This window comes from Balaenoptera physalus, assembly GCF_965194825.1.
Source record: "Balaenoptera physalus genome assembly, chromosome: 10".
Classification (NCBI taxonomy): domain Eukaryota; kingdom Metazoa; phylum Chordata; class Mammalia; order Artiodactyla; family Balaenopteridae; genus Balaenoptera; species Balaenoptera physalus.
Window position 1 is genome coordinate 102,174,369 of NC_138889.1, and position 26,707 is coordinate 102,201,075.

The following is a 26,707-nucleotide window of genomic DNA, read 5'->3' on the forward strand; positions in this document are numbered from 1 at the left end:
GAGATAAGAAAGAAGAAAAAGAAGCAAAGAATGGTAATAGAAAACACAAAATAAGATAATATAGTTGTCTAAACTACTAAATTACAAAAAATGGAAATGGGTTAAATTCATCTATTAAAAGACAGAAGCAATCAAATAGATAAAAACAAAATGCAACTCTATGCTTCCTACAAGAGACAGAGTGATACACACACACACACACACACACACACACAGGCTGCAAATAAAAAAGTGGAAAAAGATGTGTAACATAAATACTAACAAACAAGTTAGTGTAGCAAAATTAACATAAGACAAAATAGATCTAAAGGCAAAAAACTTTCATAGGGATAAAGAGAGAAACCACAAAATAATAAATGTAACCACACACTAGGAAGATAAAACAATTATGAACTTTTATATCCCTAATAAAATTTCATATAATGTAACAATAAATAAAGCAAACATTGAAAAATTCTAAGGAGAAAGTCAGAAAACAACAGTAGGGGATTGACACAACTCATAAAGCAAGCAGACAAAGATTAGAAATGATATAGCAGCTTTGAATAACAAAATTAGCAAGTGTGATCTAAAATGTATGCATATGTATCTAAAAACTTTGCACACAACAAGTGCACATGTATTTTTTTCAAGTACAGATAGAATCTTTGTAAAATTTGACCATGAGGCCAAAAAGGAAATCTCAATAACTTTTAAATAATTGATATCATAATGACCACAATATCTTATCACATAATTAAATTAGAAATAATTTGAATGATAAAAAGTAGTTTAACACACCCCTACTTTCTTTTTTTCCACTTATTGGGAAACTTAAGAATGAAACTCTGAGTAAAGATGAAATAAATGCCATAATAAAAAAATATTTATAGCTGAGCAATAATAATTTACTAAAATAAAAAAATTGTTTGATGTAGCTAAAATGGTGTCTAGAGGGAAATATGTAGCTTAATTGCATTTATTATAAATGATAAAAATGAAAATAAATGTGTTGTATTCAACCAAAAAATAAAAAGAGCAATGAAGTAACTTATGAAGGTAGAAGAAGGGAAATAATAAATACAAGAGAAGAAATTAATGAAATAGAAAATTAGAGAGGACACAAAACCAAAAGCTTGTTCTTTGAAAAAAGAAAAAAGGAATATAATGTAATAGGTAAATCACTAGCAAGACTCATCAGAAAAAAAAGGGAAGATATATAAATAAGTAATATTAAGAAAAAAAGCTTGGTTGTCACCCACGAGGTTGTTAAATATTTTGAATATCCCTCTGGATATATGACAGAAGTGATATTATCAATTAATGAGGACGCATGTTATCAACATGAGAAAAAAATTAGATCTCTGCTTTGCAGCATGACAAAGATTAAATCCAGTTGTGTTAAAGATCTCAGTGTAGAAAGCAAAACCTAGACATTTTTAGAATACATTTTAGTCAAGGTACAATAGCACAAACTGTACAGGGGAAGATAAGTATATTTTACTACGTAAAACTTAAAGATGCTGCACAAAGTTAAAACACTGGGAAAATACTGACTGTATAACAAAGTATGGATGTTTAGAAAATACACAGAATTTCTACAAATTATTAAACCACTCAACAGAAAAATGAAGGAATGCAATGCACAGGAGAGGAAATCCATGTGGTCAATAAGCATTTGATGTGATGTCTAACCCTCTGTTGGTCAAAACTGTAAGAGGCTGTATCACCCAGTGTTGGCTTTGTATTAGAAATATTGTTAAGTAAGTCTCAAACACTGCTGGTGGGAATAGAGCTGGGACAATCCCTTTAGAGAGCAATTTGGCATTATTCAGTGAAATGGGAGGTGCTCATTTAGGTATACACTCTAGAGCAGCACTGCTCATTTAGGTATACACCCTAGAGCAGCACTTCTCAAACTTCAGCTTGTCTCAGAATCACCTGGTGGGCTTGTTAAAGCACCCATCACTGGGCCCCACTTCCAGAGTTTCTAATGCAGTGCGTCTGGGGAAGAGACTGAGGATTTGCATCTAACATGTTCTCAGGTGCTGCTGCTGGTGGTGGGACCACACTTTGAGAACCACTCCCTCAGACAGCCTTTTGAAGGTGTGCACAACAAGATGTGCACAAGAATGTTTATCGTTAGGAAGAGCAAAAAATCAGAAACAAATGCCCACCAGCAAGAGAATGAAGAGTAAATTATGCTTTTTTAGTAAAACAGAATATACATAGAAATTAAGATGAATGAAACTAGAGATGTAAATATAACATAAAAAATGAAAAAACACATTCTATGAAAAAAGCAAATTACAAAGTGATCTATGGAGTTTGATACCATCTATATACATTTTAAAGAAATGCAAAACAAAATAATATAAGGTTTATGGATAACAAATGGTATAAATTATGCATGAGCAGTATAATGCTGAATTCATGATACTGGTTAATTCTAAGGAGGGAGTGAGAGTGATGGGATTGAAAATGGATAAACAGAGGGCCTCAACTGTATCTGCATTTTATTTATTTATTTATTTTCTATTCTTTTTTGGCTGCATTGGGTCTTAGTTGTGGTACACAGACTTCTCTCTAGGTGTGGCCTGCGGGATCCAGAGCGTGTGGGCTCTGTAGTTGTGGCATACGGGCTCTCTAGTTGAGGCATGAGGGCTCAGTAGTTGCGGCATGTGGGCTTAGTTGCCCCGCTGCATGTGGGATAATAGTTCCCCGACCAGGGATTGAACCCGCATACCCTGCATTAGAAGGTGGATTCTTATTGATTGATTGATTGATTTTGGCTGCATTGGGTCTTTGTTGCTGCGCGTGGGCTTTCTGTAGTTGTGGTGAGAGGGGGCTACTCTTCATTGTGGTGCGCGGACTTCTCATTGCAGTGGCTTCTCTTGTTGCAGAGCATGGGCTCTAGGTGTGTGGGCTTCAGTAGTTGTGGTACGTGGGCTCACTAGTTGTGGCTCATGGGCTCTAGAGCGCAGGCTCAGTAGTTGTGGCGCATGGGCTTAGCTACTCCATGGCATGTGGGATCTTCCATGACCAGGGCTCGAACCCGTATCCCCTGCATTGGCAGGTGGATTCTTAACCACTGGACCACCAGGGAAGTCCCTGTATCTGCTTTTTAAATCTATCTATCTATCTATCTATCTACCTATCTATCTATCTATCTATCTTCCTATCTATCATCTATCAATTGTATTTTTACAAAAAAAAGATCTTAATTTAATATTGCTGTCTTAGTTCAGGCTGCTATAACAGAATACCCTTGACTAGGTGACATACAAACAACAGAAATTTATTTCTCACAGTTATGGAGGCTGGAAGTCTGAGATCAGGGAGACAGCATAGTTGGGCTCTGGTAAAGAACATCTTACAGGCTGAAGACTGCCAAATTTTTGTTGTATCCTCAAATGGCAGAAAGAGGGCAAGAGAGCTCTCTGGAACCCCTTTTATAAGGGCACTAATCCCATTCATTAGGGCTCCATCCTCCTGACCAAATCACCTCCCAAAGGTCCCACCTTCTAGTACCATCACATTGGGCATTAGGATTTAACATGAATTTTGGAGAGACACAAACATTCAGTCTGTAACAACTGCCAAAGGTTAATATTTGATAAAGCTGGGTAGCGGGTATAAAGTCATCATTGTATTATGTTCCTTCTTGTGTGTACATTTGAATACATTTGAATTATTTCATGATAAAAATGCATTAAAGAGAATACCTGGAAAAATACCAGGCCAGACTTTGCTTCTGGATGTTGTTAAAGATGAAAAACATGATTTTGAGAAGACTGAGTCTCTATTGTGAAATAAGAACTATATACAATGCCACATACTTCATCATAATGATATACAAAAATTACGACTACAAGTAGTGATTTCAAATTTCTTCTTAGAGGAATGGCGAAGGCCCTCAGCTTTTCACTCTAGGCTGTGTTCCTCTTCCTTTGTCAGAGAGTTGGTGTTGCTGATCCTCCTCTATGTGTCCTGGTTTTTGAGCTGGGATATTTGATTCTTCAGGCAAGAGGAGAATAAAAGGAATATGATCATTCAAAGCCTCTTTTATTACCCTCACAGAGGAGAATGCTGTCCTTAATTGCTCAAGTTTGGACTTCTGTGGTATAAAACTGGGACAACAGATAGAGTGATAGAACTTAAGAAAACCAGCACGGCTGGGTTGGTTTACATTGTCAGGGCAGGGTATTACTGGCATAAGTGAAATAAAGTGTTTTGAAAGGTGAGAGGAGAGGGGGCGAAAGACAGGAACTGGTGGGGCCTGGGTTTGAGAGCAGAATTTGACATTTGCCTGTTTCCTTGGTTCTCTAGGCTGTTTCCTCCTGAATGCCCTCGGCCTGCTGGCATGGTGGTCTTCCTAACTTCTTTTGGTCAGCCTCGTATGTCAGTGCAGAAGAGGATGTTTTGCTTTGTACTCTTGGAGTCTCTGTCAGATTGGGTCAACTTGGGTCAGAGCTGAAAAGGGGTTTTTCCACTGAGCAGAGATACAGGTATGATACTGTTAAACATCCTCTCTTTGGCAGCCCAAAGTTTTATGTGTAACCATCTCATGTCCACTGTTAGATAAGTGGACCCTTTTACTTTATTGCCTCATTCATCTCTAACCACATCCCTGTCAGGTTGCATTATTTTCCTAACTTTAGAGATGATGAAACTGGCTCAGAGAGATTGACTTCCCCAATGTAGCACATCCATCTAGAGGCTTATGTGGGATTCAAATCCAAGTCTATGATATTTTACACTGAGCTACACTGTGCTAGGTTTGTGAGATCCAGTAAAAATATAGGACTTGGCCCTGTTATCAAGGAGTTTTATTAATTAGTTGGGAAGATAGCTTTGCTGTTTAGTTGGCACCTGAAACATTAAGGCTGGACCCAAGTCATGTGAAATCAAGGGGAATGATCCCACGTGTATGTTAAAGAAATAGTCATCTCCAGCGCCCTGTTAACTTTGGTTCGGCTGCCTCCTATGATCCAACAGAGTGGATACTCACCACCCCTGATGTTCCTTTTGCTTTGTAGTGAAATGATGTCATATTTCCTTTATGCAGAAAGACTTCTCAGCCGTAGATAATCATCAAATCCTCTGGAGGAAGTTCTTTTTTTTTTTGGAGGAAGTTCTTTGGAAGGAAGGCAAATGAGCATAGTTACATTCAGGATAAAAGTGACCCTTAGGGCTTCCCTGGTGGCGCAGTGGTTAGGAGTCTGCCTGCCAATGCAGGGGACACGGGTTCGAGCCCTGGTCTGGGAGGATCCCACATGCCGCGGAGCAACTAAGCCCGTGAGCCACAACTACTGAGCCTGCGTGTCTGGAGCCTGTGCTCTGCAACAAGAGAGGCCGCGATGAAGAGTGGCCCCCACTTGCCGCAACTAGAGAAAGCCCTTGCACAGAAACGAAGACCCAACACAGCCAAAAGTAGATAAATAAATAAATAAATTTATATTAAAAAAAAATGCACAGGGCAGCATTTAAAAAAAAAAAAGTGACCCTTAGCCACAGCCTCTACGAGACTCTGAACTCCTTGCAGATTTTTTAAAAAATATATTTATTTATTTATTTGGCTGTGCCGGGTCTTAGCTGTGGCATGCAGGATCTAGTTCCCTGACCAGGGATCGAACCCAGGCCTGCGTTGGGAGCACGGAGTCTTAACCACTGGACCACCAGGGAAGTCTCACTCTTTGTGGACTGAGGTTGGGTATTTCACATCTGAATGGCACATAGCCTGAACCAAATGGGCTACTCAGTTATATCCATTGTTATCATTGTAGCTTTTCCCCACCTGGGGATAAAGGGCAGGTAGGTGGGTGGGGGATATCCGACCCGCCCTAGTAGAGGAAGACCTCATTGCAGCCGTGGTAAATCTGGAACTCTTGAGTTTTCATTTCACCCTATTCCAGAGTAGTTAGAGCCAGAAACTTTGACAAAGAATCTAGCTGGTATGGAACCTTCCTTGGCTGGCCCTTCATCCTCCATCGGTGTTTGTCCAGCTAGTCTACAAATTGGGATTCCCATGTAGCTTTTGCACACCCTGTGGGGCAGAGTTTTGCATGATTTATTATCTTCTTTCCTTTGTTGACTGAGTGCATCAACCCTCCGTGGAGCCCTGATCCCATGGGTCACCCCCAGGGTGTTAGAGGTACCTACGTGGGATATGAGTCGTTTTATGGCCAGTGACAACCCCTGTTTCTTCCCTTTCCAGTTCAGCTGATGGTGGATCTCTGCCCTCTGCCTTTTGTTCAGGGAAGCTGTGATCCTTGAATTTGGGGTCCCTGTTACACAATGAGATCCAATAGCCTGCATTTGCCACCAGTCCCAAGGTTCTGAGCACTTGGGACCTTTGTGTTCTACCCAGAGAAAAAGCAGAGAAGTAGCAGGGACAGGTGAGTGGCTCTTCTGGAGATTTCTGAGCACCTGATTATGGGTTATTTAGCTTCTGGTTTATACCAACTCTGGAAACTAACAAGCACATATCCTAAGAGCATGCAGAAGGTGGTGAATGGAAAAAGCATCATCAACCAAAGAGATACCAAATCTAGAGTCAGGAGCCCTGACTTCAGTATAACCCAATCCTTTCTTCAGTTTTCCCAATTTGTTATCTCATTTTCTTTTCTTTCAAAAACTCTCTTACCAAGTCATTGTGGTTTTAAATAGCAATCCATTTCTCAAGTGAGGAAACTGAGGCACACAGAATTCAACTGATTTGCTTAAGCTCACATAGAGTAGGGCTGTCAAGGGACGTTTGGGGTTTTAGTTCCCCTTCATCTCTGTCTGCTCCCTCAAGACACTTAAAATAAACCTACAATATAAACAAAATAAATTTTCTTGTTATTCAAGTGCAACTTCAACGCCATCCCCTGGCCCCCCCTGAGATTGCCATCCCTTAGGCTTTCCCTTTATTGAAATTCTGCAGTAATCACTAGACCATCAGTAACGGAAGCAAGATAATAAGAAGGTCTTCCTGGAGTGTACCTTTAAAGTTTTCAGAGCCTGCCTATCTACTATTCACTGATTCACATAATATCCGGGAGACAGGAAGAGCAGGCGTTATTCCTATATAGAGATTAGGAGCTCAGATAGATAGTTTGATCCATCTCGGATCTTTTCTGCTATAGTGGGCTCTCTCTGGCTTGCCTTGGGACTGGGGTCTCTGCTGCACATATGACTGGAGACCCTTCCCATTTCTTTTCTATGCCTCCACTCCCATTTTTCCATTCATGAAGAGACCGTCCGTGAGTGGCTTTGAGGAACAGGTCATGGTACTGAGTATTGAAGCTGCTGGAATAATGAGAGAAGCTCTTAGTTAGTTGATCAGGTTTAGTTCTAGGAAAGCCAACCCCCGGGGAGGTGGTACGGTGGAAAGATGGTGGGCTCTGCGGTCAGACTGGGCTGTATTCTCATCTGGACTCTGCCACTTCCTAGTGGTTGAAGCAGGGTTTGTGGGAGCTCCACGTGCTAGGTGCCTCTCTCCCCCTCTGCAGCCACCTGGCAACTGGGGAAACTTAGGGCTTGGTGGAGCAGAGTTTGAGAAGAGCTGATATAATACAGTTTTTCAGGAAATTTAAAATTAAATTCAGTAGCTAAGAAAAAGAATTATATGCAAAAATCAATTCAACTTGTTTCTCGCCCAAGGCCAGTGAGCGTGGGCTGCTCCAGGCAGCCATCATTCTTGCGGGCACCTTCGGTCTTGGAGCTGATTGGCAGGAGGGTTGCTTGGACTTCAACATCCAAATTGGACGGCTCTTCTGTAGGTATTGGTGGCCTTCCTTTCCTTCCCATTTCCTTCAAACGGATAACTGGATGTGGCAAGAAAATAGCATTCTGGGTCAGCATAATGCTCAGAGCATATATCCAACTAATTTTATTATATCAACATATTCATTGCATGCAGACTTCATCCAGTGACTCTTTTTGGCACTGGCAACACAGTGATGAACAGACAAAGGCACTATCTTCAAGGAGCTTGTGTGTGTGTGTGTGTGTGTGTGTGTGTGTGTGTGTGTGTGTGTGTGTGTGTGTATGATATTATGGACAAACAAATAAATGTCTAACAGATGACAATGAAGCTGTGACCAAAAAATCAAGGCAAGAAGGGGGTCAGAGAGTGACGGAAGTTGTATTTTCAGAGAGGTGGTCAGAAAGGGTCTCTACGTGAAGGAGAATTGAAGGAAGTACAGGAGGAAGTCACCCAGAAAGGCAGAGGGAACAATAAGAGCGAAGGCCCTGAATTTTCACTTAATGCTACGTCCTTCCATTTTTACAGCAGCCCTGCAAATATACATATTATGCCCTCCATTTGAAGACGAAAAAAAATGAGGCTCAGCAAGAGGAAGAACCTTTTCTAAAATACAGCTAGTACCTGATAGAGCCAGGGTTAAGCCCAGCTCCTCTGATTTTAGAGATGGTGCTGTGAACTCGGGGGGCTGTCTGTGTGCCTGAAAGTGGGGTAACTATTGCTGTCACGGCGCAGGGAGCCAGAGCAGAGAGGAGCCAGAGAGCTAGGACCCTGGGCTTCAGCTCCTACACCTCCTGTAGCCCCTTCTGCCTGCCTTGTGGTCCCCAGCCACCATTGTCTGCTCACCTTGGTTTGGTGGTTGGTTTCTGAAATCATTGTCTGGGTCTTAGTATGTTCATTTTCCAATGCCTTTCACCTTTGGGGACAAGTCTTCCAGAGGCTGGGTAGAGAGAACTGAAACAGGGAGAAATCTAGCCTCTCCCACCAGGCTTATCACATAGCTGCACCAGCAAGTAGCTGCAGGAACCCAATTTTAATTTCCCTGCATGGACCTCAAACTGTTTTTCCACATTTGTTAGGGAAAATCTTAGCCAAGGGAGCACCATCTTTTGAGGACACTAAACTAGGCCAGGTTCCTGCGTGGCTTCCCCTCCTCATTCAGTGATTGTCCCATAGGACCCTATCCTCTCCCCCCAACCCCACCGTGGCCGTTTGTTTCCTACTTGACACTTGGTTGATAATGTTCTCTTAATCTCGGAGAGGAAGCCAATGTGGTTAACAGGCCTGGGAGTGTCGCTGTGCCCCTGCAGGTCGCCGGAGCCCACCGGGGGACTTCTCCAGCGGGGCCCCGAGCTGCAGAGAAATGAACCTCACAGGCAGGGCTGGCAGCCAGGGTTGCAGGTTTGCCATTTGGTGACATGAAATAACAGAGGCAGATGGCACAGTGTGTGTGTGGGGGAAGCACAGACATCTAGGTCAGATGCGCTGGGATTTGAATCCCATCTCTCCCATTTACTATCTGGTTCTTGACAGAAGAGGTTTGATGGCTCCAGATCTTGGAGGCATGACTGGTTTTCCTTAGGGATCTAGGCTATTTTGATGGTGTGGTTCTGCCGTCCACTGAAGTCTCCAAATTCTCTGAATTTAGTCTGTGACTAGAGAGGGAGAGAGCCTGAAGAGAGTGGGAAAGCTCACCTGCTTCTTAAAAATCCCAGCCCACAAGTGAGATGCATCCCAGGCAGGAGGCAGGAGGCTGGAAATGAGCCCCTGGCCCGGCTGCCTCGTAACAGCACTCCACACTGAGGCGGGGTGGTGTGGGTCTTTGCGGTGTGTGTGTGTTCAAAATATCCTACTTCTTTACCCCTTGTCCAGCAGTTGAGTAATAAAAGCCGTTCTTTCAAGGTAACATCTGGATTTGATACAAACCCCCTCAGGTTCTGGCATCCTATCTCTAAGTTATGGATCAGAGAACTGAAATTATCATAAGGTAACACCTGTCCCAGGCCCTGTGGTGGATGCTGGGGGCACCTGCCCTGTGCCAGGTCCCGTGGTGGATGCTGGGGGCACCTGCTCTGTGCCAGGTTGCCCCTCTGGTACATCTGCTATGGCACCTGCCACAGAGCAGGTGCCCTGTGCATATTTTGGTCTGACCTGCATACAAGTTTGGAGGAATGAGGGAAGGGAAAGTCTTCTTACTGAAGATGAGAATATCGAACTTGAGTCACAGCTGGAAGGTCAGGTAAGATTTAGCAATAATACTAACAATTCACGGATGAGGCAACCAAGCTAGTGAATTGCAGGGCCAGGGCTTGATTTCAGATCTGTTTGACTCTAAATCTTGTGCTTTTAATGACTATGAAAAAGAATGAACATTTCAGAAAACTTTACCATGAAACCTGGAAGGCAGGCTTCTACAGCATCTGTGTACAGTGCGGAAGGGTATCTGGAAAGGGTGAGCACTGTTCCTAGGGTGCTACATGATAAGCCAAATTGCAAAGGGGAGAAACGTGCAGGAACTGTGCTCTGAAATTTCCTGGAGCCAACAGAAGCATGAAGCCTCTGGGGCTGCAGTGCAATTATTTGTTCAGGAAACCAGTGTTTGTAGACCCCCACTACGGGGATGTTGGAGCCTGGATTTAGGTGTGGTGAAGATACATGCAGGAATCTGAAGACTGTGACCTGGTTTATTTCTGATTTTGTATCTCTACATGCTTTCACTGCCAGCAAATCAGGAAATGTTGACACCCGAGGGAACCTGTTTATTTTTAGGGGAAAGAGCAAGGGTTTTAGACCTTGGCAAACCTGGATTCAAATTCCAGTTCAGGCATTTGTGACCATAGGCAAAACACGATTTGTTTTCCTCCAAAGGGTCAGAGACATTGAATAATTTGTCCAAGGTTACAGAACAAGTATGTAATGGTTTCAGTTATCTACTGCCGTTTAACAAACCACTCCAAAGCTTAGTGGCTTACAGAAATGGCAATCAGTTATTGAGTTCACAAATCTGCAATTTGGGGAAGGCCCAGCAGGGAAGGCTGGTGTCAGCGGGATCAGCTTGACCAGGGCTGGAGGGTCAATTCCTCTGATGACTCATTCACCTGGCTGGCATGTTGGTGCTGGCAGTCAGTGGGAGCTCAGCCAGGGCGGAGGACCAGGGACCTTAATTCCTCTCCACCTGGGCCTTTCTGCAGGCTGCTTGGGCTTCCTCATACCATGGTGGCTGGGTTCCAAGAAGCAGGGAGAGGAATCAGTTTCTTAAGGCCTGGAAACTGGCACAGCACCACTTCTGTCTTCTTCTGTCGTCAAGCAGCCACAAAGCTCAGATTCAAGGGGAGTGGCCATTGGCCCCATTTTTTAATGGGAAGAGAGTCAAAGAATTAAAAAATGACCACAGTAATGGGGACATTATATTCTCTCACTTACTCTTTTTTTTTTAACACCTTTATTGGATTATAATTGCTTTACATTGGTGTGTTCACTTACTCTTAAAATTAGATAAGAGTTCATCTTTTTGGACCCCGTTTTTATTATCTGTTTTACAAGATGGAATTATTTAGTGTTTCGCCCATGGTCACATATTTCAAGTTGATACTGGCTTTTGGATTTGAACTCAGTCCTGTGGAATTTATCTCTTGACAGCAATCTCTCTCTTTTTAAAAAAATATTTATTTATTTATTTGCACTGGGTCTTTGTTGTGGCAGGCGGGCTCCTTAGTTGTGGCATGTGAACTCTTAGTTGCAGCATGCATGTGGGATCTAGTTCCCTGACCAGGGGTCAAACCTGGGCCCCCTGCACTGGGAGTGTGGAGTCTTATCCACTGCGCCACCAGGGAAGTCCTCTTGACAGCTCTCTTTATCACTCTCCAGGCCTTGTGACCACAGCCATCAACACCTCATGCTGTACTCCCAACCTGGCCTTCCTGCCTCTCATCCCCTCCTCTCCAGACCTGCTTCAGCACAGCGTACTTGTCCCTTCTCAACATTGCTCCCCTGCTGAGCACTCTTCAAGGCTCTCTGTTGCCCTCAGGCTGACACTCAGCTTTGACCTTCATTAACTTGGTTACTAGCTCTTCATGATGTTGGCCTACACTGTTCCTCAGGCTCAACGAAGGTCACTTCCCCTCTATGATCTATTCCAGGAGAAGTCAACATCTAAAAACGTCCTCTAGTATGTATGTATGTATGTCTGCATGCATGTATTTTTATTGAGGTGTAGTTGATGTACAGTATTATATAAGTTTCGAGTGTACAACATAGTGATTCACAATATAAAGGTTATACTCCATTTATAGTTATCATAAAATCTTGGCCATATTCCCTGTGCTGTACAATATATCCTTGTAGCTTATTTATTTTATATGTAGTAGTTTATACCTCTTAATCCCCTACCCCTAATGTGCCCCTCCCTACTTCTCTCTCCCCATTGGTAACCACTAGTTTGATCTCTATATCAGTGAGTCTATTTCTGTTTTGTTATATTCATTCGTTTTATTTTTAGATTCCACATATAAGTGATATCATACAGCATTTGTCTTTCTCTGTCTGACTTATTTCACTAAGCATAATACCCTAAGTGTCCATCAACAGGTGAAGGATAAGGAAGATGTACACATACACACACACACACACACACACAACGCAATACTCCTCAGCCATAAAAAAGAATGAAAATTTGCCATTTGCCACAACATGAATGGACTTGGAGGGTATTATTCCCTAGTATTTATTAACCCAATCATGATAAATACTTTAGAGGGATTGTCTAATTTAAATTTTCACAACAACTCTGTTAGTTAGGTTCTTTTGTATTTGGAGCCAGGAATGCTTGATCAGGAAGCCAAGCTCTTAACCTTCATGGTACTTGAGGTTTCCAAAATGCATGATGTTCTCTCTGATGTCTGAGATTTTATACTTGTTATGTACTCTCTATTTCTCTATCTTTCATGTCACTAACTTATACTTATTTTTCAGGTTCCAATTTAGACAGCTCTTTCTCCAGGAAGATTTCCCTGATTACTCAAGACTGGTTGAGCTTCCCCTCTACTGCCTCTCATTAATATCCTGTCTTATTTCTATCTAGCACTTTTCATTTTGTACTGAAATTGTCTGTTTTCTTGTGCCCCTCATGGACTATACGTTTTTTTGAGAGTTAAGGATAGTGTCTTGACTTGATTTTCCTCTACTGAAGTGAAAGATACTTCAGTCCAGCATCTCATAGGTTCTCCTTGAGTTGTCATTATCTATAAGGCTGAGACTACTCACATATGCAGCCATGTGACCAAAACTGGACCCACATAACAGAGTTTGTTATGGTGGGCTTTGCCGAGGTGCATGAAACACGCCTCCTCTTCTTTACTCTCTTCCTCACCATGTACCTGCTCACCTTGGTGGAGAACTTGGCCATCATCCTGGTGGTGGGTTCGGACCACCGGCTACGTAGACCCATGTATGTCTTCCTGACACACTTGTCCTGCCTTGAAATCTGGTACACTTCAGTCACAGTGCCCAAGATGCTGGCTGGTTTTATTGCGGGAGATGGGGGCAAGAATATCTCCTATGCTGGATGCCTGTCCCAGCTCTTCATCTTTACCTTCCTTGGGGCAACGGAGTGTTTCCTACTGGCCGCCATGGCGTATGACCGCTACGTGGCCATTTGTATGCCTCTCCGGTATGGGGCCTTGGTGTCCTGGGGCAGCTGCATCCGTTTGTCAGCTGCTTGTTGGCTGGTTGGCTTCCTCACCCCCATTTTGCCCATCTACCTCATGTCCCGACTGACATTTTGTGGCCCCAATGTCATTGATCACTTCTTCTGTGATGCTTCACCCCTGCTAGCCTTGTCCTGCTCGGATGTCACCCTGAAGGAGACCGCAGACTTCCTGGTCTCTCTGGCTGTGCTCCTGACCTCCTCCACAGTCATTGCTGTGTCCTATGGCAACATTGTCCGGACGCTGCTGCGTATCCGCTCGGCTGCCGAGCGCCGGAAGGCCTTCTCCACCTGTGCAGCCCACCTGACTGTGGTGAGCCTCTTCTATGGCACTCTTTTCTTTATGTATGTCCGGACCAAAGTGGCCCCTTCCATCAACTTCAACAAGGTGGTTTCTGTCTTCTACTCCATCGTCACTCCAATGCTCAACCCTCTCATCTACAGTCTTCGAAACAAAGAGGTGAAGGGAGCTCTGGGCAGAGCATTTTCCTTCAGGTCTTGGAAAGGCCAGTGTGGAGGCAGGTGGGGATCCAGTGTCTTTGCCTTGGCTTTTTAGAAGGAGGGTGCTGAGGACTCTGGAATGGAACAGAGGCCTAGGAGTCAGGAGTTACGGACTATGTATTAGTTAAAGTAAAACGCTAGTCTGCTGTAGCAAGAGAGCCCTAACTATAATGTAGCTTAAAGAATGAAGGATACTTTCTCTTTCCTGAAGAGTCCAAGGTGAGTGATCCAGGTTGGCGGATGTGCTCAACAGGCATTCAAGGATCCAAGTTCCTTGCATCTTTTTTTTTTTGGAAGCTCCCTGTCTCCAGTCACCACCACATGCTTCTCTTCTTCTTTGCCATCACTTCTCTGCTTTCTTTCCTTCTTTTTTAGCTATCCAATTATTTTCATTTTTATTTTTAAAAAATATTTTATTGGGGTATAGTTGATTTACAAAGCTGTGTTACTTTCAGGTGTACATCAAAGTGAATCTGTTGTACATATACATATATCCACTATTTTTTATTTTTTATTTTAAAATTTTATTTATTTATTTTTGGCTGCTTTGGGTCTTTTTTGCCGTGCGCGGGCTTTCTCTAGTTGCGGCGAGCGGGGGCTACTCTTCGTTGTGTTGCGCGTGCTTCTCATTGCAGTGGCTTCTCTTGTTGCAGAGCACGGGTTCTAGGCACGGGCTTCTGTAGTTGTGGCACATGGGCTTAGTTGCTCCGCGGCATGTGGGATCTTCCTGGACCAGGGCTCAAACCCGTGTCACCTGCAGTGGCAGGCACATTCTTTATCACTGCGCCACCAGGGAAGTCCTCCACTCTTTTTTAGATTCTTTTCCCATATAGGCCATTACAGAGTATTGAGTAGAGTTCCCTGTGCTATACAGTAGGTCCTATTTGTTATCTATTTTATATATAGTAGTGTGTATATGTCAATCCCAATCTTCCAATTTATCCCTCCCCCCTTACCCCTGGTAACCATAAGTTTATTTTCTAAACTGTAACTGCAACTGTAACAGTTTACAGTTTCTGTAACTGTAAGCTCAGTTTCTGTTTCCTTGCATCTTTAGGGTCAACATCCCCTTGGATGTTGGCAAACTAAGGCCTCTGGGCCAAATCCAGCTCAGCACTTATTTATAACAACCTGTGAGCTAAGAATAGTCTTTAAATTTTAAATAGTTGAAAACAACTCAAAAGTAGAATAATATTTCATGGCACATAAACATTTTATAAAATTAAAAATTTCAGTGTCTGTAAATCAAGTTTTACTAGAACAGCGTCACACCCTACGTATCGTCTATGGCTGCTTTTGTGCTACAGTGACAGACGTGAGTCGTTGTGACAGAGACCGTTTGCCAGCCCCCAATCTGGGGCCTTCTTATTACTTCCATGATGAACATAGGGTCCCAGTGAACAAGAAGAGTGAGCATAGAGCATGGAGGAGACACAGCCTGTATTTTAAAGTTTCTTCACTAGATATAGCAATCATCATTTCTACTCACCTTTACTGGAGAGAAGTTAGCCACAGGTCACATCTAATTGCAAGGAGGGTAAAAAGAATTGTGTGAACCATACTGACTCCATTTTGTCAGCTCCACCTTGGGCCTGCAGTCCTACCCCGCCCCCATTTCTGTGTGACTGAGCTTTAGCCCACTCACAAGGAATGCACCCAAGCCAGGTAAGTTCCCTATTAACATTTACTCTTTTTTTTTTTTTTAATCTATTTAATTATTTATTTATTTATTCATTTATGGCTGTGTTGGGTCTTCGTCTCTGTGCGAGGGCTTTCTCTAGTTGCGGCAAGTGGGGGCCACTCTTCATCGCGGTGCGCGGGCCTCTCACTATCGCGGCCTCTCTTGTTGAGGAGCACAGGCTCCAGACGCGCAGGCTCAGTAATTGTGGCTCACGGGCCCAGTCGCTCCGCGGCATGTGGGATCTTCCCAGACCAGGGCTCGAACCCGTGTCCCCTGCATTGGCAGGCAGATTCTCAACCACTGCGCCACCAGGGAAGCCCTCTACATTCTTTTATTTGAAATATAGACCAAGCTTCCTGCTATACCAAATGGTGCTTTGAAAATTGATTTAGGAAGATCTCATGGCAATGTCAGCCCACTTGAAGTAAGGCTTAAAAAGACAGTTATAATTCAAATAGTTCCCTGTATGTAGATAGTTGCATTCCTAAAGACATTAATGATCATCCTTCGAATGTGGATTTTAGAAACTACAGTATGTGGAAGAGGAAAATGCTGAGCTTGGGATGAGGTAGAAGAAGGACAGAATTTCTGTAATGGTGTTTCTTAACTGGCCAGTAATGAGCAGATTACATAATGGTGCCCACAGCACCAGTCTCTACCTTCCCCCGCCCCAACCCAGTATCTTAACTGTTGCATTTTTTTTTTTTTAAATAAAGTGCCCAGGCAACTCCATCTTCTCCCATCTTCCGAGGAGATGGAGTCCGCAGTCAGGTTCCCAGCGGTGCCAGGCTGTCTTGGGGAACAGTCCAGCCAGCAGCCCCCTACACCAGTGCATGGAAAACCTCCAGCTTCTCCTGGTACAGGTGGTGAAACTGCTTGGCCAGACAGTGGAAGCGGGCTTTGCAGTTTTCCATCTCCCTCTTGGCTCCTGCTGGTTCTGAAATGGATGTTTCCGGGCGGCTCCTGCAGGGTCAAGTCTTCGCTTGACTCCCTTCCACTGTCTCACAGGAGCACGTCTGATTGGTGCAGCCTGGGTCACGTGCCTGCCGCTGTTGCAATTTTAATAGTTAACAGAGAGAGCACAAATTACATGTTTTGAAAACCATTTCATTTATTGAATATTATATCAGTGGTGTGCTTTATATTCTTTTGGATGAGGGCAAGATGCAAAAACCGTGTAAAGATGATAATCTTTCTGGATCAAATATAAGAATTCATCTGAATAAGACAGAAGCAGTAGTTACTTTCAGGCACCTGACCTGAGTAGATTTGACACAAAGTGAATTTGACTTTTAGGTTTCTGGATGATGGGAAAAATGCAAAATATACTGGGTGTATTAGAGTCTTCCAGAGAAACAAAACCAATAGGATATCTATAGCTATATATATATATCTATATTGAAGAGATTTATAGGAACTGATTGATGTGATTGATTATGGGGGCCAAGAAGTCCCATGATTTGGCAACTGCAAGCCGGAGAACCAAGAAAACTTGTGGTATAATTCAGTATGAGCCTGAAGGTCTGAGAACCAGGAGTGCTAATGTCCAAGGACAGGAGGAGATGAATGTCCCAGCTCAAGCAAAGAGCAGATTTGACCTTATTTTGCCTTATTGTTCAATTCAGGCCCTCAGTGGACTGGCTAATGCCCACCTGTGTTGGTGAGGGCCATCTTCTTTACTCAGTCTACTTATTCAAATGTATTCTTTCAGAAACATCCTCACAGGCACACCTAGAATTAATGTTTTGCCAGCTGTCTGGGCATTCCTTATCCCAGCCAACTGACACATAAAATTAACCATCACACTGGGTTATGTAGTTCTCATTTATGGTAGCAGAAAGAATTCAAACACAGGGAATATTTTCTGGATTTTGAGAACTATTCTAAGAATAACTCTGTGGGAAACATCAGCAAAGCTTATGATTTTAAGCTGCTTGAAGAAGAAATCTGTATTTTGAGGTAAATTACATAAAATGGTAAAAACTCTGAAGCATACTCTTAGAAAGGAATCTATGCATGTAAAAGTGAATCTTGCTTTAATAAAATCTGATGTAAGAAAGTAAACTGAAAAAAACGGCCTTTGTGAGCGTGATTCTTTACATTATAAAACATTCACTCCCTTAAAAAACAGACCTACAAGGACTTCTCTGGTGGTCCAGTGGTTAAAACTCCACTCTCCAATGCAGAGGGCGCCAGCTCCATCCCTGGTTGGGGAACTAAGACCCTGTATGCTGCATGGTGTGGCCAAAAGCAAAAAAACCCCATAAAACCCAGACCTACCTTCCAGAATCTGGATTGCTGGTGAGGTGTATGATATGTGTAGGTATTGACAATTAAAGTTTTAAAAGACACTGCTAAAAAAAAGAAAAGACACTGCTAATGATAGATCAATCTGCAATGAAGATAAATTATGAAATCATGTCAGGGAAAATGCATATTTTTGTAAATATGGGATTTCTGAGAATATAATTCCTTTTCTGGGGGTATATTTATTCATAGTGTAAAATAGAGTTATGTGAAGTGCTAGCTTAACGTAAACACTACTTCACTGATACCCAGAGAAAGTCACAGGGAGTAATCCCAGAGAGAAACAAGATTTATTAAGATAAATTCTGTAATAAGTGCCGTTTAATCTTGTTTTACCCACTCTGGGTATGAGAATCTTGGCTTAATTGTTAGCTGGGAACTACCTGGTAACTATCTTGGAGAAAGTCCTTTGACTTGGGACATAGTGAGAATGACCAAACCTACACTCTGAAATCAGAACTCTACAGTTTTCTGCGTACCGTTATGTAACACTATCAAAGGCTTTGATATGTGTCTACTTCACTAAGGCCCATCTGGATCTCCTTCAATATTTTTTTTATCCCTTGCACTTGTGCTGGGATTCCCACTTCTTTTTTTCAGGGTTCTTAGTCTTTGGTTGGTCTCCTGTTTTTCACTTTTCACATTCCAAGCCCTTAGCAGCTGATTTCTATGGCACATTTGTCAAAATGCTGGTTTTGACTGTGGGATGATACAGCTCTCTCTCTCTAATTTGATTCTTCTTTATCTTTATCCTTGTTTCCTTTGTGGCTTCATTTGCATTGGTCGAAATAAAATTCTCAGCAGGCCATGGCAAGATAGGAGCATTTTAAACCCCTTTTGGCAGGAACTTAAGATGAATCTCATTGCTCAGAAAAATGGATGGCTTGATACCTTGAGACATTTTGTGTAACACCATCCAGCAACATCCCTCCCAGGGGGCAGTCCAGGAGCACTGTCATTTAATTAATATATGACCAGTTATTGTGGGATTAATCATTATCCCCACACTCTCATGGACGTGGAGGGGCTTCATTTAGAGCAGTCCTTGCTCTAGCGCATGGGTGACAGTCACCTGTCCTCATTTACCCAAAGACAAGCAGCTAACCAGAGCAGGTTCAGGTTATTTACTTCTTATTTGTCTTCTTCTAGCTTTATTGAGATATAATTTACATCTAGCACTGTATAAATTTAAGGTGTACTGCACAAAATTGACTTATATACATCATGAAATGCTTATCATGATAAATTTAGTGAATGCCCATCATCTCGTACAGATACAAAATTAAAGAAATAGAAAAACATTTTTTTCCCTTGTGATGAGAACTCTTAGGGTTTACTCTCTTAACAGCTTTCATATATAACATACAGCAGTGTTAATTATATTTATTACATTGTACATTATATCCTTAGCACTTATTTATCTTATAACTGGAAGTTTGTACCTTGTGACGGACTTCATCAAATTCCCCCTCCCCCTACCCCACGCCTCTGGTAACCACAAATATGATCTCCTCTTCCATGAGTTTGTTCATTTGTTTGCCTTTGAGGTATAATTGACCTGCAACACTATGTTGGTTCCTGGTGCACAACATAATGATTCGATATTTCTATTCATTTCAAAATTATCACCATGACAAGTCTAGTTACCATCTTTCACCATACAAAGACATTACATACTTATTGACTATATTCCCCACACTGTACATTTCGTACATGTGACTCATTTATCTTGTACCTGAAAGTTTGTACCTCTTAATCTCCCTCATCTATTTCTCTCCTCCTTCCACCTCTCTTTCTTCTAGAAACTACCTGTTTGTTCTCTGTATCTATGTCTCTGTTTCCGTTTTGTTATGTTTGTTCATTGGTTTTATTTTTTAGATTCCACATATAAGTGAAATCATACAGTATTTGTCTGTCTCTGTCTGACTTATTTCACTTAGCACAATACCCTCTAGGTCCATCCATGTTGTTGCAAATGGCAAAATTTTATTCTTTTTATATGGCTGAGTAATATTCTTGTCTGTGTGTGTGTCTTTATTCTTTATCCATTCATCTACTGATGGGCACTTAGGTTGCTTCCATATTGTGGCTATTGTAGATAATGTTGCAATGAACATAGGGGTGGATATATCTTTTTGACTTAGTGTTCTTATTTTCTTCAGAAAAATGCCCAGGAGTGGAATTGCTGGATCATCTGACAGTTCTATTTTTAATTTTTTGAGGAATCTCCATATTGTTTTGCATAGTGGTTGCACTAATTTAAACTCCCATCGACAGTGCCCAAGGGTTCCCTTTTCTCCACATCCTCTCAACACTTGTTGCTTGTCGTCTTTTTGATAATAGCCACTCTGACAGGTGTGAGATGATTTCTCACTGTGGTTTTGATTTGCATTTCCCTGATATTAGTGATGTTGAGCATCTTTTTCTGTGCCTATAGGCCATCTGTATGTGTTCTTTAGAAAAGTGTTCTCTGAGGTATGTTCCCACTATACCCATTTTGTTGAGAGTTTTTTATCATAAATTCAACATAGATGTTGAATTTTGTCAGAAGCTTTTTCTGCACCTATTGAGACAATCATGTTTTTATTCTTCAATTTATTAATGTGGTGGGTCACAGTGATGGATTTGTAGATATTGAACCATCCTTTCATCCATGGGATAGATCCTACTTGATCATGGTGTATGATCCTTTAATGTATTGTTGAGTTCAGTTTGCTAATATTTTATTGAGGATTTTTGCATCCATGTTCATTAGTGATATTGGCCTGTAATTTCCCTTTTTTGGTGATACTTTTGTCTTATTTTGGTGTGAGGGTGACACTGGCCTTGTAGAATGAACTTGGAAGCATTCCTCTATAATCTTTTGGAATAGTTTGAGAAGGATGGGTGTTAACTCTTCTTTAAATGTTGGGTAGAATTAATCTGTGAAGCCATCTAGTCCTGGACTTTTATTTGTGGGAGTTGTTTTATTATTGATTCAATTTCATTACTGGTAATTGGCCTGTTCATATTTTCTATTTCTTCCTGGTTCTATCTTAGGAGATTGTACATTTCTAGGGATTGTTCCATGTCTTCTACATTGTCCATTATATTGGTGTATAATTGTTTTTAGTAATCTCTTATGATCCTTTATATTTCTGTGGCATTGGTTGTAACTTCTTTTTCATTTCTGATTTATTTATTTGAACCCTCTCTCTTTTTTTTCTTGAGGACTCTGGCTAATGGTTTGTCAGTTTTGTTTATTTTTTCAAAGAACCAGCTCTTAGTTTCATTGATCATTTCTATTGTTTCTTTTAGTCTCTATTTCACGTATTTGTGCTCTGATCTTTATGATTTCTTTCCTTCTACAGACTTGGGTTTTGTTTGTTCTTTTTCTAATTCTTTTAGGTATAATGTTAGGTTGTTTATTTGGACTGGGTCCAAAGGCTGGCTATGGGGCCCCAGGGGTCCCAGGGCTAGTGCTGGCCCACTGGTGGGTGGGGCTGGGTCCTGGGCCCTCTGGTGGGTGGGGCTGGGTCCCAGTGCAGCTGGAGTTTTAGAGGGTCCTGTGGCATGTGACTTACCAGTAGATGGGGCTGTGTCCCTGCCCAGCTATCTGCTTGGCCTGGGGTGTCCCAGGACTGGTGCTTCCTGGCTGGTGGGTGGGGCAGCAGCCTGGCACTAATAAGCTGGAGGAAGGATCCCAAAATGGCACTTGCTAGCACCAGTGTTTTCATGGTTGGATGAGCTTCCAAAATGGCTGCTGCCAGTGTCTATGTCTCCAGAGTGAGACCCAATTGCCTCCTGCCTGTCTCAGAGACTCTCCAAGACAGCTGGTGGGTCTGACCAGGCTCCTTTCAAATTACTGCTTCTGTCCTGGGTCGCAGAGGATGTGAGATTTTGTGTGCATCCTTTAAGAGTGGTGTCTCTATTTCCTACAGCCCTCTGGCTCTCCTGAAAGTAAGTACTGTTGGCCTTCAAAGCCAAATGTTCTGGGGGTTTATCTTCCTGGTGCAGGACCCCTGTGGCTGGGGAGCCTGATGTGGAGCTTGGACCCCTCGCTCCTTGGGGAGAATTTCTGCAGTTGTAATTATTTTCCCATTTGTGGGTCACCTACCTAGGAGTATGGGTCTTGATTATACCACGTCTCTGCCCTTCCTAATTGTGTTGTCATGGTTCCTTCTTTGTAACCTTAGCTGTAGAAGATCTTTTCTGCTAGTCTTCATGTCTTTCTCATCAATAGTTGCTCTGTAAATAGTGGTAATTTTGGTGTGCCCGTGGGAGGAGGTGAGCTCAGGATCTTCCTACCCTGCATTCTTGGCCACTCTCTATTTACTTCTTATAAACAGTTTCACAATAGATACATTTAGTACACTCTGATCAGGTTAGGTTGGAAATGTTAGCTCACAAGCTCTTTGCTTGTAAAGACCATACTTTAGCCATTTTGAAGTTCCCTCCCCATGACCTAGCTTCTAGCAACAGTCTCATAAAAGTTTCGGCTATTCAGCAATCCATCAAGAGATTCAGGTTTGCCATTATGTATAATTTAATTGAATTATTTAATAAATACTCTTACTATTTGCTGAGTAATATTCTACATGCCTTATAAATATTAATTCATTTACTCCTCATTGATAACCCCACAAAGTAGGGGCTATGGTTATCTTCCTTTACACACGAGGGAACTGCGGTACAGAGAAGTTAAGTAACTTGCCCAAAGTCACATAGCTAAGTAAATGCAAGTGCTATGGCTTGAAACCTACTCATCTGACTCCTAACATCTGCACAATGATGCCTTGGATTAACTGGTCTCCTCTTTTGGCATCAGTTCCTTATCTGTAAAAGGACAGGAGGGACTTGATGACTTTATATACTTACCTTTTGAGTGTTTAATAAGTGCTGAGAACCTTCACACATTTTTTTTTTTTCATTTCATTATCACAACAACCTAGAGAGAAAGGCTTAGTCTCATCTTACACTGGAGGAAACTGAAGCTTAGAGAGCTTAAGCGACATGCTCAAGTCCCTACAACTACAACATGGAGGAGCCCGGAGGATTTGAGCCAGGTCTGTTTGACTTCTTTTGACCATTCTATTGGGTTGGCCAAAAAGTTCGTTTGGGTTTTTCTGTAACATCTTACCTTGCTGCCTCCCCTCAAAGATCTCTTCCAATGCTAACTTTGCAGAAGTTGATTTATTCATTCATCAAACAACTACTCTGCCTCCTCTTTGCACCAGGCACTGGCTGGCTGCTGAAGGGTCACAGGATGAATTAGACCAGATGTTTCCATCAAGGACGATATTAGTTGCAAACATGTCTCATCTCTCTCTCATGGAATGAAATACAAAATAGAAGCAACTAAGTGAAAAGGAGGGGTCCAGATGAGTGTGATAGGGCTCAGAGGAAGGAACATTTTCCTGTTGATGAGCTTAGGGAAGGCATCCTTGAGAAGGTGGAACTCCTGACTGTTCACTACTGATTTTCTCACTTGAGATGATGCTTGCCAAACATTTGTTCTTTTGTGTTTTTTTCAGGATGGCGAAGGATGATGTAGCACTTGGGAAAGAAAAGGCAGAATATGAGGCTTGCTCCTGATGCCAAGATGGCAAAGACCTGCATGGCTACTATGTCTTTGCTTCAGGCACTCATGTACGCAGGGATGAAGGACACTTAGGTGGGCTGAAGGACATTTAGGTGGGCTGGGAAGGCCACCAGCAAGCTAACCAGACTTAGCAAACCCAAGTAACCCAGCACGACATAAAACAGTTCCAAGGAGCCTTCATCACACTTTACAGTCACTGTGGACCCAGGCTCTGTAGAGTTCATGGGTTGTGGGGGCCATCTGGTCACCCAGAGTGTACATAAGGTTGCCTGGACCAGGGAACAGGCCATGGCGATGGTTCTAGGGAGAACTGGCCCCACCCACTTCTAATCCAGGGGTGAGACCGGGTGGCATGGAAGGCTGCCACCACCACAATGGTCTTGGCCAGCACAGTGGACACACAGATTGTGAAGGTGACCCCAAAAGCTGCCTGGTGTATGGCACAGATGAGGGGCTCTGGATGACCAATGAACATGAAGGGGCAGAGGAAACAGAGGGCCAAGGAGGACAGCAGAAAGGAGCTGAGCTGGTGATTATTGGCTTGACCGACGGGGGTGTGGTGGTGCCAGATGAAGATGCCTAAGATGTGGCCAGAGCAAGGAGGAAGAGCAGGGCTGTGCAGACAGCCAACACTGCGATGAGGGGCTCGTGGTAGGGCAAGAAGTCGAGGGTTTTGGGGATGCACTGACAGCTCTCCCTGTTGGGCCACTGGTCCTCAGGGCACTTCTCACATGTAGCACTGTCTAAAGGAAGAGAGAGAAACTGGGTCAGAGAACAGAGTGGGGAAGCTTCTGGAAACTTTACCATGGTCAAGTGGTTATACAACTTCTGATGGCTTTTCCAGCAGAATCAGAGTATTTCAGTCTTGTTACGATGGACCTTCCAGATTGCCTGATGTCCTCAGATTTAGGGCCAAAAACACACATGGCAGAAATCCTGATAGTCGCTGCTTATCATGCATCAGACTATAGTGAAATGACATTGACATGGCAACCTACGGAAGCTCTAACTCCTGGTTAGGCTTTGACCTTTTGAATTGAACAACCATTGTGGCAATGTTGTAATTCATAGTCACAGCTAATTTATTTATGCATTTATTCATTCATCAGCCTATTTTATATAAGGAATGTTTATGGGGATGCTTAATATGTACACAGACTCTCTCTCCTCTTTTATGGAACCATCCTTTTCTAAGTCACTCCTTTGATAGAACTTATCAGAGCTTTGCTTTCTGTAGTGATTTTAAGGATAGGCTTTGTGGCTAGAGTTCTGGAGCAGTAATATATTCTCATTTAACCTCTTTCCTTGATTTGGATTCTGAACCTGGTCTTCCTGAAACAATCTCTTTCTTTTTCAGTACATCTACCACCTATTACTCTCCCCTAAACACATATTGAAACACATACTGCTTTTCTACTTGAGTAATTCAGTGGTTCCCCATGTCTTACAGAATAGAGTTCATGTTCCTGAGTCTGGCAAGTAAGGTCTTCTGTGATGTGACCACCTGCTTCCTACATCTCCCATCCCAGTCTAGACTCAAGTCACACTAGACTCCTTGTTGCTTTCATGCCTAGAGGCTTCATTAACTTACTCCTTGGCCTGGACTATCCTTATCATGCTTCATTGCCTTTGAAACCCTACTTGTTGTTCAAGGTCTATATCACATGCCACCCCCTCCAGTGAAAAGTCTGCCTACATATCCTTCATCAGAATTAATCATTTCTCTCTGCTTTCATGACTCAATGCTTGAGCTTTTATTAAAGCAACTGACTTTAAGCCTAGTTTCTCTATTCTACAATGACCATTCTCCTTTAGCAAATCATGAGCTCTGTGGGGCCAGGGGCTGTGCCTTATTTGTTGTTACCACCCTTGCACCCATCACAGTAGCTGCATACAGTAGGTGCCAGTTGCTATCTGTTGAATGAATGACATCTTAGTAAAACAGATTAAATCATTAGGAGGCTTTCTCCCAATATTTATGGAATGCCTACCATGTGCCAGACATTAAAATAGGCACAAAATTTGGGCAAACTCATGGTTGGTGAAAGAAAGGATGAATATATAGCCATACATGGCTATAAGGTGGCATGTGGGAAGGGCATATTGACACCATCTTTTTGATCTCCTTTCCACTGGATTTTTTTCCCCATTAAATGAATCTTCCCTTGATGTAAATATCAGCTCTCATCTGAAACCTTCCTTGGCTGCTGACTGGCCACCTGCTGACCAAGGGCCAGCTTCCCTCCTTACCAGGTGTCATGGACATCTCTCCTCCAGGGCAGGGAAGGCAACTGTAGCAGCAGTTTGACTTCTCAGATAGGGTTGACTTCCTAGTTCCTGCAGGACATTTTTCATTGCAGATGGAGGTAGGGACCTGCACAAGGGAGGAGAGAGAGCATGGGGGAGACTGCAGGGGAGACTGAATAGCATCAGTGCAATCAGGTCTTAGAAGAATTTGCAGCATCGTTCTCACTTACTGGTCCCTCCCTCTCTTCTTTCTTTCTCCCTCTCCTCCCCCACCTTAAAAAATTAAAAACCCTATTTATCTCCTTTTTCCTTTCTTTACCCCTTTCCTCTTTCCTTCCCTCCCTTTCTTATTCAAATTGTTATCAATGTATTCCATGCATCAAGTACTGTGTAGGGTATTAGGGGGAGAACAACAGGTAAAGATGAGTTCTTAAGATGTCACAGTCTGGGGGAACCAAGAAATCTCAAGGAGAAGAAAGATATGAGCATCATTGCTCTACAGACAAAGGGCTGGCCCCTGGATGTTGGGCTGGAATTCTGGCTCTGCAGGGTGACCTGGGGCTTAACCTCTCTAACCCTTAGTTTTCTCTTTGATAAAATGGGGGTAACAATTATATCTATTTTGAAGATTGTGTGAGGATTCAATGAGGTGATGCAGTGAAGCCCTTACTACAGTGCTCAGAACACTGTGAATGTATACCAAATGCTAGTGAATAGGATAATATTCTGAATGTTCTGGGAAGTTTGCCCTCCATTCTGGGCTCATCAAATCCCTTAGCTTTTATTTCAAGGGACTTATTTTCCCCCCGAGCCCAAACAGAATTGAGAGATGAATCAACAGTGAATCAGAAACAAAGACTACAAATACTAGCCAGGCAACTAATTTACAGTTTCTCAGCCCTCAGCATTACCGACATTAGGTGCTAGATACTTGTTGTGAAGGGCTGTCCTGTGCAT

General features: G+C 42.6%; 1 protein-coding gene and 1 pseudogene across 2 annotated transcripts in view; one reads left to right on the forward strand and one right to left on the reverse strand.

Moving 5' to 3' along the window:
• Positions 1–5,481: 5,481 nt before the first annotated feature.
• OR6Q1 (olfactory receptor family 6 subfamily Q member 1) overlaps positions 5,482–26,707 on the forward strand; it is a 67,793-nt gene continuing 46,567 nt past the window's right edge. The window contains exon 1 of the mRNA XM_082409594.1: positions 5,482–13,980. Coding sequence (XP_082265720.1) covers positions 12,994–13,980 — 987 coding nt within the window. The 5' untranslated portion in view covers positions 5,482–12,993. The remainder of the gene's footprint in view (positions 13,981–26,707) is intronic.
• On the reverse strand, positions 19,946–25,616 carry LOC309667566 (vomeronasal type-2 receptor 26-like; annotated as a pseudogene). The gene has a single exon. The product of its transcript is annotated as a vomeronasal type-2 receptor 26-like (transcript).